This window comes from Gobio gobio (genome assembly GCF_949357685.1).
Source record: "Gobio gobio genome assembly, chromosome: 13".
NCBI classification, from domain to species: Eukaryota; Metazoa; Chordata; class Actinopteri; order Cypriniformes; family Gobionidae; genus Gobio; species Gobio gobio.
This window is the reverse complement of record NC_137106.1, coordinates 23,451,882-23,465,873: the sequence shown is the minus strand read 5'-3', so window position 1 is coordinate 23,465,873 and position 13,992 is coordinate 23,451,882. Positions and strand designations below refer to the sequence as shown.

At 39.1% G+C, this 13,992-nt stretch overlaps 1 protein-coding gene across 4 annotated transcripts in view; it reads left to right on the top strand.

Moving 5' to 3' along the window:
• hhat (hedgehog acyltransferase) overlaps positions 1 to 13,992 on the top strand; it is an 82,277-nt gene that overhangs the window by 45,925 nt on the left and 22,360 nt on the right. For 2 of the 4 annotated variants that reach the window (XM_079832991.1, XM_079832990.1), the window contains exon 12: positions 12,027 to 12,151. The exons of 1 other annotated variant lie outside the window; for it this stretch is intronic. In XM_079832991.1, the coding sequence (XP_079689117.1) occupies positions 12,027 to 12,106 (80 nt within the window). In that variant the 3' untranslated portion in view covers positions 12,107 to 12,151. Of the gene's footprint in view, positions 1 to 12,026; positions 12,704 to 13,992 lie in introns of those variants that run through there. One more of the 4 variants, XM_079832992.1, reaches the window with a different exon arrangement.

The following is a 13,992-nucleotide window of genomic DNA, read 5'->3' as shown; positions in this document are numbered from 1 at the left end:
CTATTCCGCGGTGAAATGAAGTGAACAAATGCGCAATGTCTTACACACGTGAGCTGGAACCGGCATGTTTATTGCTCGGTAGCGCGACCCGTTTGGCTCCACGAGTCGGTGGGCGGGCTTGAGGCAGCTCTTCTGCATTCTATGACCTCAATGGTCGACATATTCTGAGATTGAGCGTTTTCTGGGCCTGGTGTCAATAAAAGCTTTTCTTTGACTAACAAGGACGTTTTCAGCTCTGAAACTTAAAGGATATTCTTATATCACAATTCACTTTTGTATATCAAAGGCTCAAAGGAAAGTGGATTTCTCAATTCATCTTTAATAATCAATACTGAGTGTTCACAGGATGAACTGATTGATTGATTGTAATGTTAATGTAGCTACATCAAGTTAATCTCATTAACTGATTAAAATATTAATAATTAATCATAAGGAATAATCATAATGTGTTATGAATAATTATTAATATTTCCCCTTTGAGCTAACTCGCTACAGTGCCGATTGCCAACAAGACATTTGATGCAGTCTCACTCACCTCCTGCGGTTTCGACTCATGACCTGGATCAAACAAACACACTTGCAGAACTCCTTTGCTGGTCCGGGAAAAACAAACTGCATCCACTGTTTCCTTAACGCTTGGAAAGCTGAACAAGGTTATCTTTTCCTTACAACCAGAAACACACTTCTTTAGTGAAATTGTTGATTTCATGGTCTAAAAACAAAATGACAGCGCTGCCGATGGCTTCTGTAACCCGAACAAAGCTCTTTGATGGGCACGCTCTTGCTCTCGCTCTGGTCAATGTGCGCATGCGCTCATCCAGGAGAAGTGACCATAAAAGGAATTCCATTTTTTATGACTTGATACAGGGTCATACCTGAAAAAAACTTTCCGAAATTTGTTCGAATCCTGAAGGAGTGTATTTGGCACAGAAATACTCCGTCATACGTCCAACTCGTTTTTTGTTGTGTTTTTTTTGGCCATGTTTAGCATGAGAATCCAAGAAATAGTACACTACAAATGGAACAGACATTTACACAAATCATCAGTCTGATTTTTTTTCACCCCTATCTGTAACCACTGATTAGTCAAACGGAGCTGATGACAAAGTGTTTTTAAACTCTCTGGGAATGTAAAAGTTTTCAACCTTTTTAAAGTTTTTTTGGTCATGTTAAGGCAAAAATTCAGAAGGAAAGCTGGGTCATTCCAATTTTGACCAGTGTGTAGGTTTTCCCCTATTGCCAAATCACACAACCACATCAAATAGGCTAGATCTATGAACATTATTATAGCCCAGTGGCTGCAACCCTACAGTGTGCGCATACACTGACACACACAAATCTATCACATACTCTATAGTTGTTTTTAATGAAAGGCTTGGCTGTAGTTCTCTGCTTTTCACCAAATCATCTTCACACTCGTCTTATTTTCTTTTTTCTATCTGAAGCTATAGCAGCAACATTGAAAGCTCAGGTCTCTGGTCTCTGTGTTTAGCGTGAAAGCTCTTGTGATTTCCACTGGCTCGCCGAGCAGTGCCGTGTATCAGCTGCTTTGACGTTATTATCAGGTTAACTCTTAACATGTGCAATGGCTTACGACCTCCCGGGTGTCCGAACTCTGCAGCAAAGTGGACCTTGAGGGCTGAGAGTTGAGAACCTCTCCTCTAAATAAAATTTTAGGATTTTGAAGAAATTGAAATCAAGAAATGTCATGACATAAAATTCTCTTTCTTAGTCACTAATCAAATAAGTAAATGTGTGACATTGATCATGTCACTCGCTGTACAGACGATCAGATGTTCTTGCTTGTGTTGAAGCACAAGTGGCTCTCATATCATGCTGGAGAACATGATCGTCAGGTTTGAACCTGTGGAGTTTTATTAATAAATAGTTTGAAATCAGCCAAATGTGGTCTCAAACTTTTGAATCCCAATGTAAATCCATTTGATAAGATCTTCGCATACTGCATCAGGATCTTACTGGTAGTTACTTGGGAGCATTCATTGGCAGTTAATGCACCAGTGGGCACCTGGATATTTATCTTTAAAGAGTTATAGAAAGAGAGAGTAATGAAGGTCTTTTGAAAGGATAAAGGCAGGTGAATGTCTCTCTGGAAGTTTTAGAAAATGCTATTCATCCATTTGCCACCAAGTACCATAAACACCACAGAGCCTTAACAACAGTCACCATGGTATCATTCCTTCTTGATATCGCTAAAAGGTAGCCGTGCTGATCCCACCCACCCACCCCCTACAGCAACTGTCAGTCAGACTCTGATGGACAGGTTTTGTGCCGCTCAGTTAGAGGCAGGAGGAGCTGCGGGGTACAGTAAAGCTCAGAGAGAGACCTGCTGGGCACAGACAATCACAGAACCCTGAAGTTATTCGTTACTTTATTCAGTTCCATTCGCTGATTATTTTAAGGACCATATCCTACTACCGTAGTTACATTTATTTTGTTATGTTAGTTAAACTTATCACAAATTGCACTGGTTGCCAATTGCCGCTCACAGCAAATTCAAGGCACTGATGTTTGCCTACAGAACAACTACTGGCTCTACTCCCCTACACCTAAACTCACTACTTCAGACTTATGTGCCCTCCTTGTCACTTGTTGAAGCAAGTGAACGGCGCCTTGTGGTGTCATCCCGAAGAGGCACAAAATCACTTTCACGGTCCTGTACCATGACTGTTCCAAGCTGGTGAAATTACCTGCCTAAGGGCAGGCATACACTGTACGAGTTCGGACTCTCTGAAGGTTGTGCGATACTGCACGTTATGAGTCAGTTACGTGTTTTTTTTTTATGTTTAAAAAAGCTGCTAAGTCTTTAGCCATTTTCAATAAACCACTGAAGATGCATCTTTTTCGTCAGCTCTTGACCCATTAATACTAACGCTTACTATTCTCTCTCTCTCTCTCATTCATATATATATATATATATATACATACACTCACCTAACGGATTATTAGGAACACCATACTAATACTGTGTTTGACCCCCTTTCGCCTTCAGAACTGCCTTAATTCTACGTGGCCTTGATTCAACAAGGTGCTGAAAGCATTCTTTAGAAATGTTGGCCCATATTGATAGGATAGCATCTTGCAGTTGATGGAGATTTGTGGGATGCACATCCAGGGCACGAAGCTCCCGTTCCACCACATCCCAAAGATGCTCTATTGGGTTGAGATCTGGTGACTGTGGGGGCCATTTTAGTACAGTGAACTCATTGTCATGTTCAAGAAACCAATTTGAAATGATTCGAGCTTTGTGACATGGTGCATTATCCTGCTGGAAGTAGCCATCAGAGGATGGGTACTTGGTGGTCATAAAGGGATGGACATGATCAGAAACAATGCTCAGGTAGGCCGTGGCATTTTAAACGATGCCCAATTGGCACTAAGGGGCCTAAAGTGTGCCAAGAAAACATCCCCCACACCATTACACCACCACCAGCCTGCACAGTGGAAACAAGGCATGATGGATCCATGTTCTCATTCTGTTTACGCCAAATTCTGACTCTACCATCTGAATGTCTCAACAGATATCGAGACTCATCAGACCAGGCAACATTTTTCCAGTCTTCAACTGTCCAATTTTGGTGACCTCGTGCAAATTGTAGCCTCTTTTTTTTCTATTTGTAGTGGAGATGAGTGGTACCCGGTGGGGTCTTCTGCTGTTGTAGCCCATCCGCCTCAAGGTTGTGCATGTTGTGGCTTCACAAATGCTTTGCTGCATACCTCGGTTGTAACGAGTGGTTATTTCAGTCAAAATTGCTCTTCTATCAGCTTGAATCAGTCGGCCCATTCTCCTCTGACCTCTAGCATCAACAAGGCATTTTCGCCCACAGGACTGCTGCATACTGGATGTTTTTCCCTTTTCACACCATTCTTTGTAAACCCTAGAAATGGTTGTGCGTGAAAATCCCAGTAACTGAGCAGATTGTGAAATACTCAGATCGGCCTGTCTGGCACCAACAACCATGCCACGCTCAAAATTGCTTAAATCTTTTTACAAAATGATATCGATACGACTGTTTATAATTTCATACAGCTATATCTATAACGAAAAAACATTTTCAAGTCTTTACATCATATCCGGGAGATAAGTCAGTAAATTCGAGTAAAATCACAGCTTATCCCGTGCGATTGCGCCACGCAAAACTCCGATGTGGGGGAGTATTCTAAATCACACGAGGTACCCAGATAATAGCCTACTTATCCCATGCGAATAGGGCTTTAGTTGATGTTGTTGTTGGGTTTTTTTTCACAGTGGGTCATAATATAGCATATCTTTGTCAGTGCGTTTTGTGGTGTTAGGAATTGTTTTCTGCGCATTTTCGCACTAACTCAAAACGTGCGTACACCACCTCCTGAGCTGGCGTAGGATTTGAGTGTGCCGTACGCCAACGTCCATTTTGATAAATCTCAAAGTCACCGTGGTTTTGGGTGTACGCCAGGTGTACGCTGGAAATTTGGTGTACATTTGATAAATGAGGGCCACTGTGTGTACTGTGGTGGACTAACTGGGACTTGTCACAGCACTTGCATATTGTTGCCCTATTGCTGGTTTGATTGCTTCTATTGCTCTCCTCATTTGTAAGTCGCTTTGGCAAGGCAAGACAAGTTTATTTATATAGCACATTTCATACACAGTGGTAATTAAAAGTGCTTTATTGAGCCCACTTCTTTGCACTGTCTGCTACCGTTTTACCTATGCCTTTAGCACGTAACGACACTATCAGCGACTTCTTATACCATTAGCCCTTAATATAATTATGCCTCACTCTTCACAAGTGGAATGAAGCGAAGCACACTGCTCTCCTTTTCCAATCTCTTCCAGTCACACAGCCCTAACCAAAAATAATAATCAACAGATGCATAAGAAACAGAAATATACAGTTGTAAAGAGAATTAAAAAGAGTAAAATAATATATGTGTATATATATATTTATATTTATATTTATATTTATATATTAGTGGGCCAAAAAAGTACAGGGAGTGCAGAATTATTAGGCACGTTGATTTTCTGATCATATTATTTTTCCACGCACATTTGACCAATTCCAAACCACAGTAATCCTAATAACTACTATTGATTTAGTATTTAATAATGTATAAGTGATATATAATTGTTCATGAAGGCTGGAAATGAAAATCACCTTATATTCAGGTGTGCAGAATTATTAGGCATGTTTTCTTTTACAGATAAATTGAGCCAAAAAAGAGATTTAACTCAGACTGAAAAGTCAAAAAGTATTAAATGCCCATGAGAAGGATGCAATACTAATGCAATACTAGACATTGCAGTTAAGGCATGACCATTGGACAGTGAAATGCTCGTTGGGTCAGCAGGATCTGACAAAAACAGGTGGTGAAGAAAAGACACCTGTTAACTGCAAAAGAATTAAGAATTAAGGTGAAGAATTAAGGGTGAAACCATCAGGAACCCTTTAGTCTCCAGCGCCACCATTTTCCAAAGCTGCAACCGACCTGGAGTCTCCAGAAGTGCAAGGTGTCAGGATCTCAGAGACTTCAGTTAGGTAAAGAATCCTAAAAAATGACCCCCACTAGATAAGAATCACAAGCTGAAGTGTTGTAAAATACATGAAGGTTTTTTTATAGGCTTTATGGACAGATAGGTTGAGAGTGACTCTTGAAGGACCAGCACCACATCCTCTAGTACCACTGTTTGAAGAATTCATCTTCCAGAATCTGGCAGTACGTTTTGGGAGTTCATTTTAGTCCATCCTGAAGTCCGTTTTGCAGAGATGGACTAAAAATGAACTCCCAAAACGTACTGCCAGATTTTTAAAAAGAGAAATTTTTAAAAACAACCCCATTCAAAAGTTTATTAACCCTTTTTTAATAATGTGTGTTATTATCTTGATGATCCACGACAGTTTTTGTTTTGTTTTGTGATGGTTGTTCTTGAGTCCCTTGTTTGTCCTGAGCAGTTAAACTGCCCAATGTGCTTCAGAAAAATCCTCCACGTCCTGCAAATTCTTCAGTTTTCCTGCATCGTTTGCCTATTTTAAAAAAAAAAACGTCCAACAGTGACTTTATGATTTTGAGATCCATCTTTTCACACTGAGGACGATTGAGGGACTCAAACACAACTATTAAAAAAGGTTCCTGCTCCAGAATGAAACACAATGCATTAAGAGCCTTGGACGAAGATGTCCAAATTTTTCTTATTTTGTTTAAATATCTTTTTTTTTTTCATTTAGTATTTCCGTTTGGAAGCAACAGAAGATACTTGCGTTTCCCGGAATAATCTGAAAATGTATAAGTTGAACATTTTGAAAAAACATTTATTCGTCTTGCAATACATTTATACATATGCATCAAATGAGAGTAACACAAGCAGAAGCAATTAATGCAGTGGCAGAATGTAATACAAGTACTGCTACCATAACACATATCCATAAGTACTTGAGAGGAGCAGACATATATAAGTGCATTAAATGAAGCGCTCCCGGAAAAGGTGTGTCTTCAGTTGTTTATAATGGATTCTGCTGTTCAGGAGAAGGTTGGAAGGTTATTTCACCACCGGGGGATAGTGAGGTTTTAGAAAGTGACCCTGTGCCACTTTGTGATGGCACCACTAGACAGTTGTTCATTTACTGACTGCAGGGGGTAAAAGAGAATGTTAATGAGATAATAAGTGAATTCGCCCCTGTGGTCTAATAAGATTTCACATTTTATACATGTTAATCTTTGTGAGGTTATAAATCGGAGTGCATGTGGGGGAAATTATCCCTGTATACTGCAGTAACTTCTTGTAAATGCTAAGCAATTCTGTACTAAGAAAACACCAGACTTTCATGTTCTGTGTGTACATTTTGAAATTGCAGTGCTCCCAACTGTGAAATGATTGCAAATATGGACAAAAAAAAACAAACAATCTAGACAGTCACTAATGCTTTGTTTCTGTCCACAAGTACTCAATCTGTCCCAAAAGCCTTCATGTAAACACTTCATTTGAGCTCATTCCAAAATAAATTTTGATTGGAAGGGGTGGTGTAGACCTGAAATAATCTGATAAATATATAAAAAACCTAAGCACTTGTGAAGATATGTATGTTTACTTGCTTCTTACGAACTAGTCAGTGCAGGAGATTTAATATTTACTAAATATTTGATTAAAAAAAACAAAGCTCTTTAGACATGTCAGCTTTCTTTTTAGATATGTCATCAAGGCAAAAACGACAATTATGCTTGCATGGTGACATTATAGCAGTGGTTTTCTCTGGTTTTGAACAATTACGAATGGGCACTGTATATGCACTGAAAGGGAAAATTACCCTATGATTTACTCACCCTCAAGCTATCCTAAGTGTATATGACATTCTTCTTTCAGAGTACAATCGGAGTTGTCTTGGCTCTTCCAAGCATTATAATGGCAGTGAATGGCATCCCAAAATTTGAAGCCTAAAAAATCCATTATAAAAGTAATCCACACAGATCCGGGGGGTTAATAAAGGCTTTCTGATGCCAACCGATGGGTTTTTGTAAGAAAAATATCCATATTTAACACGTTATAAGGTAAAATATCTAGCCTTCGGTGGACCGCCTTCTGCTTTCAAATTACGGAAAAAGTGTTACTGGCGCAACGATAACATCGGACATAGCGTAAACAGTTTGAACTGCGAGAGGCGTTACACTTCGTAAATTGAATACGTAAGGCAATCTGGCGGAAGCTAGATATTTTACTTTATAAAGTTTTAAATATGGATATTTGTCTTACACAACCCATTGATTTGCTTCAGAAGGCCTTTATTAACTCCCCGGAGCCATATGGATTACTTTTATAATGGATGGTTACACTTTTTTTGAGCTTCAAATTTTGGGCTGCCATTCACTGCCATTATAAAGCTTGGATTAGCCAGGACATTTTTTAATGTAACTCCGATTGTATTCGTCTGAAAGAAGAATGTCATATACACCAATGATGGCTTGAGAGTGAGTAAATTATGCAATAATTAAATTTTTTTGGGTGAGCTATCCCTTTTCCCGTTATCCGTTTTGTTCGGAATACATGTCTAATGCTCATGTGATTTGGATTTCAATGTTTAGGGTTCAAATTAAAATCTTTCAGAATCTGAAATCGTGTTGGATTCATTTGGATTGGCAAAAAAATAGTGCCACATTTCCTGAACCAACACAGTGTGAGCCGTAATTTCAGATTTTTTAACCATTTACCATTTAACAATGGATTTTGTGACATATCGAATTCTGTGACCGTAGTAGGCGGTGTGGTGACAGTAGGGTTAAAGGTGCTGTATGTAATTTTTTTTGACTATACTAAAGCATAAAAACACCATAATATGTTTGTAGATATTTAGGAAACATGATTACATTTACATTTATGCATTTGGCAGACGCTTTTATCCAAAGTTACTGTACAGTGCCTGTATTACAGGGACAATCCCCCTGGAGCATCGTGGAGTAAAGTACCTTGCTCAAGGACACACTGATGGCGTCTGCTGGGATCGAACCAGCAACCTTATGCGTATCAGTTCAGTGGTTTAACCCACTAGACCACCATCTGATACGTTCACATACTTGTGTCTTCGAAAAACAATGCTACTGCCAGTTATTCTACTTTGAAATGTGCGTTCCGGGTCAGAATGTCTGTTTTTGTTTTAGTCTGTGTGATCCCGCCCACTACCCATTTACCCAATAGTATTCGACACCCTGGGTTGCAAGTTGGTGGAAAACACAGTGTATTGCAGACATGAAAGCCAGCAAACGAACTGGGTCAGAGATCGCAGAATCTAGTATTTAACCTAAAAAGCCACAGCATCCATCTCAAAAGCTCCAGAGTGAAATTACCTACCGCACCTTTAAGGATAAAGTTGGGGTTATTGTTAGGGTGACAACAGCGGCTACAGAATTCGGTATAACCAGAGAATGTCTAATGTGGCGAGAAGTTTCACTCTCACTGAACTTCCGGCTTCTGAACTGGTTGCAGTTCCTCTCTGATTCCATATGAGGGCGCTCACAGGACGAGTGCAGAATGAATGGAGGTCTATGGCGCTATACCAATAAAAATCCACTTTTCTCAGGATATAATTTTTTATCTAGTAATTTGAATATTGTATTCGAAAGGAAATGCAAATAAATTACACATTGCTGGGTGTTAGATTTTTTAGAGTCACTTATTTGCTTTAAAAAGTCTTTTAAAGTGTCAATGACGTCATACACATGTACGACCAGAGATACTGCTTAACGGCAATCCTTCAGTCGCTCTGGTGCTTTCGCGCTCTGCACTTTCTTTTCTCTCGAGGCATCGACAACACAGCTGACACAGGTAAATACACGTGCTAGAAGAGTTTTTGTTTTGTTTGTTTCTGGTCCCGCTTCAGATGACACGATGCCATCAAGCGGGATCTCTGGTCGTAATCAGTCCTTCACTGACCAATCAGCGTTCATTAGCAGAATGCTAGCGTTTTATGGACAACAACAACTCAACCTGTAAGAAATCAAAAGGACATAAGTACTCGTTCATTCAACTTTCGACCTAAAACCCATGTTGAACTTGCAAAATCTACAATCATTTCTGAGATTTCTCAACGGCAATCGGGTGAAAGAGACAAATTTAGCCGTCAAGCCCCATTGACTTCCATTCATTTTGCACTCATGGCGATCGCCCCCAGTGGAACTCTGGTGGTACTACAACCAAAATTCTGTACAACAGGGCTTAATAGAGTGCCGAAGTAATGACGTCACTTTGTAGGCCAACCTGGAAGTTAGCGGCGCATGGGTTCCCTCGATCAAAAAGCCATTCATTTTCCCCATAGACTTTTGGAAAATCGCAAAAAATAAGATCTGTGTTCAACAAAGAGTAATGACCCTTACACGTTTTGTCTACCAAGATAATCTTTACAAGTTAATCCAAAATGTATACATTTTGAAACCCAAATAAAGCCGTCAGATATAAAATGCTAACGGTGGGCTATAAACGGACTACAGCACACCATGGTCGCGGATCAACGTCATCATCAAGCTTCCTCAAACTTTATTTAAAAGCACGCTCGCTCATTATGATCTGCGCTGTGTATGAACACTTATCCACTTTTTCATGAGAAATATTGCCCATTCGTTTTTTCCAAAAATGTTAGAAAGTAATTTTGTTTATGAGTGCCTCTCTGAGATTTATCTTTTGTTAATGTTTTTTCAGACAATATGATTATCACTGTGATAACATTAAATGACATGAAACACAACCCAGTCTCTTTTTGTTAAATGCAAGTTCATGTATGATCAATAATACAAAACGTATAATAAGCTACACATGAAATAAAGCAAACAATTCAGTCAAACATTCAAAGTCAGTTCTAGTCGGCTAACTTACAACGGTACAGTTATAGCCTAAAAATAAACAAGTAATGAAACTTATCTTTGCACTCAGCCTAAACGATTTGCCAGGGAACAAATCATAGATCCATGAGAGCAAATATGGGCCGTTAAATCTCCACAAGACTAATTATAGCTCGAGACGCCACAGAGACATCAGAGCCAGCGGCAGACGGCTGAAGGACTAGCCGAGGAAAGTCAACTCTCGCCGGCTAAACAAGCGCTGACCGCCGCTGACTCACTGGAGCTCACAACTCCGATAACACCAGATAAAATGTTTAAATAGGCACTCTTCTTATAAATAAACCACAGATTTGAGCTTTAAACAACTACATTATCGACTGAAAAAGTCTTAAAACTAAGTTGTCACACATTAACAGTAGATTTTAACACAAAAAGACGTGTAAACACAGCCCATGTCAGCCATTTCTCAACGAGACAAACATGTGAAGAGAGTAAACTCCAAATGTTCAAGCATCCAACTTTGCGCGATTTATTCACGCCACATAAGTTCTTCATAAGGCTGAAACGCGGGCTAGTGAGAGATTGCCCATTCGTTTATCGTTGCCTGTTTGTCACGATGACGTCTAAAGTCCCCGCCAAAGGATGTAGTCCCTTTTAGCAACTTGTTAGCAACCACCGTTTTTAAGACACAATAAAGTCTTTAAAAATCACAAGCAGGTTATAACTAGTGTGTTTTATGTCATAGATTAAAACGTGAAAATAGATAGAGGCTTTGTTAACCACAGACCTTATTTCAGGCGATTTAGCAAAAACCCATTCAAAAAACCCATAGACTTTAGGGCGAGGGAACCCATAGGGCTAAAATGAACTCACTTCCGCGTTTTGGCCTACAAAGTGACGTCATTACTTCGGCACTCTATAGGGAGTGGGCAGGCTCTCCGTAGACGGGCTCTGGTATAACACAATTTCTTTTGAAATGCCGTGGAATTTGCTTGTGAATTAGCCATTGGAATCAAACTCATACAATAAATGAATCGTTCAGAGCTGTTACGAAGTTAACAACTGACTCCCTTACAGAATCATGAGTCATTTTTGGGGTATGTGGAACAGGGAACTGGTACTGTGACATTAGGTTTGTGAAACCTAGCTACATCTGTCTACTTACTAAATCTGGTTGCTTGTATGACAACATATAATTACATTTCAACCACAAAACTCCTCGAATCCAGTCCATTTTTTTGGGTGTATTCATGATTCAAGTACGACAAAAGTCCTAGGGTCTTGGACCACTCCAATGAACACACTTTTTAAAAAAAGTTTCGGGTCAAATGACCAAGGGAAGAATGAGGGTTAAAGATACACATTCACAACACACATTTGTTGTATATATATATATATATATATATAATTTTTTTTTTTTTTTTTTTTTTTATAACACTATTCTAATTTGTGGGATACAAATATTAATGGATCTTGCTTAACACATGAGGTCCTACATGATTCATTCTTGTTTTTTTCTGGAGCCCTGTATCTGTCTGTCAGGTGCCCTCGGGGAATTGACAAATCCAGATACAGCCGCACTTCCTGTTTGGTGTCCGCTTATTATCTTGTTTGTAGGCTTTAAAATTCTAACCACAATATTATTTCTGCTTACCTTTTTTGTTTGCACCATTCAAACTCTCTCTTCTCCTCTATTTCTTCAACAGGCTGGTCTTCTGTGGCCGTTCCAATGGTTGCTTTTCTCTATTGCTTTGCCCAAGTTGGTATTGAGTGGGACATGAGATGACAACACCGCTCTGAGTGGAATCATGGGAGGGCAGAAAGCACTATGGTATTTACAGTTTTACAATGGTTTCGACCAGTCACAATGTGGACAACTATAGCATTCCTTTCAACTCCTGCAATATTATGTGTTTGCTTTGTATATAATACTGTGGCTATGTTGTATTTGAACTGTGTGTGTGTGTGTGTGTGAAAATGAAATGGTGTGAATGCTCCAGGTGTGTGTTTGATGGTTAATCCTGGTTTATTTATGAGTTTGTCTGAACACTGATGGTGACACATGTCTCTGATCAGCGGCCAGGATACAGCCAGACCATTGCTCTCGCTCTCTTTCTGTCCCTCCCATCTGTGTATATTTCCATCCTCAGGTTCATTTTGTCCCTCTGATCTTTCTTGTCCTGATCTCTCTCTCTGTCTGTCTTGTCTCATTCATTTTCTCCTTCTCCTTGTGCATCTACTTCTATCTTCTTACTAACAGCTCAAGCTGCTCTGTGTGGTTAATTAGATCAGTGATCTCCTAGCCTGGAGTTTCTCCTTTATTAGAGAGAGGTAAGACGTGTGTGTGTGTGTGTTTCAGTGTTAGGAGGGATTACACTTTAAAGAGCTTTATCTCTGCAGCGTACCTTTACCAGCATCAGATTAATCTTTCATAATCCCTTCACACTTTCTCTCTCTCTCCTCTCTCTCTCTCTCTCTCTCTCTCTCTCTCTCTCTCTCTCTCTCTCCTCTCTCTCTCTCTCTCTCTCTCTCTCTCTCTCTCTCTCTCTCTCTCTCTCTCTCTCTCTCTCTCTCTCTCTCTCTCTCTCTCTCTCTCTCTCTCTCTCTCTCTCTCTCTCTCTCTCTCTCTCTCTCTTCTTCAAGTTCAGTTTAGTGTGCTTTATTTGCAGTATAAAATTGTATATATGTGTATCACCATATACTTAAAAAATGTCCATATTGCCACTGCAGCATGAAAGCAAAGATCAATTTTGCAATACAAAATACTGCAAGTAACAAATAAGCAAAATACAATAAAAAATAAAAAATAAACACAATTAAATGCAATATTAATATTCCAGTGTATTTTATTAATAGAAAATAAAGGTGCACTCAGTAGTTTATTTTTTATTGATTTTGATATGATTACAGTCCATGTCTCTTTCTCTGCTCTGTGATATGATGTTATTTTAGTAGATGGTATGGCAGAGGTCATGCGTGACCTGCCCTTTCTGTGAGTCATGCTGAAATTGCTTACCGACACCACACGTTACACAGATCCTTGATGTGCATATGTGTGCGTGCTTCACAGGTCACTCTGATATTAATGAATTTTGATTAATTATGTAACATTACACACGTGTATGTAATTGCACAGTTTAAAAACGAAGCGTAACACAAACACAGTTTTTCCCTCTGCTTGGAGTCAGCATGAATTTTAAAACAATATTTAATGAGATGCATGTATTTTAAATATTATGGATTTCATTTTATTCATTGGGATTAGACCTGAAAGCTGTTTTGCTAAAACAATGTTGAACATTATCAAATAACCTGTTATTGTGGACATGAATCATTCACATTTATTTCATGCTGACTTCAATAGAAAGTGAAATACATCACTTAAACAGTAATCAAGTAAAGAGACTAGGGCCGAAAATACGTATATAAAATATTTTATTGTCATAAATAATATTTTACAGCAATTTTACAAATTTTCTCTTTGTGCTTTACAGTAGTAGTAATTTCCTTGTGAATTCATGATTTCAGTGAGGATGTTTCAGTCAGTGGATAATGGCCATGCTGTCTGCTGATTACATCTGAAATAAGTTCTTAATTAGGGCTGTTTTTTAAAGAACGGACCTTTAGAAGGACCTCTGTGAGCGGACAGACAAACCCTGCGGTTTGATAGAA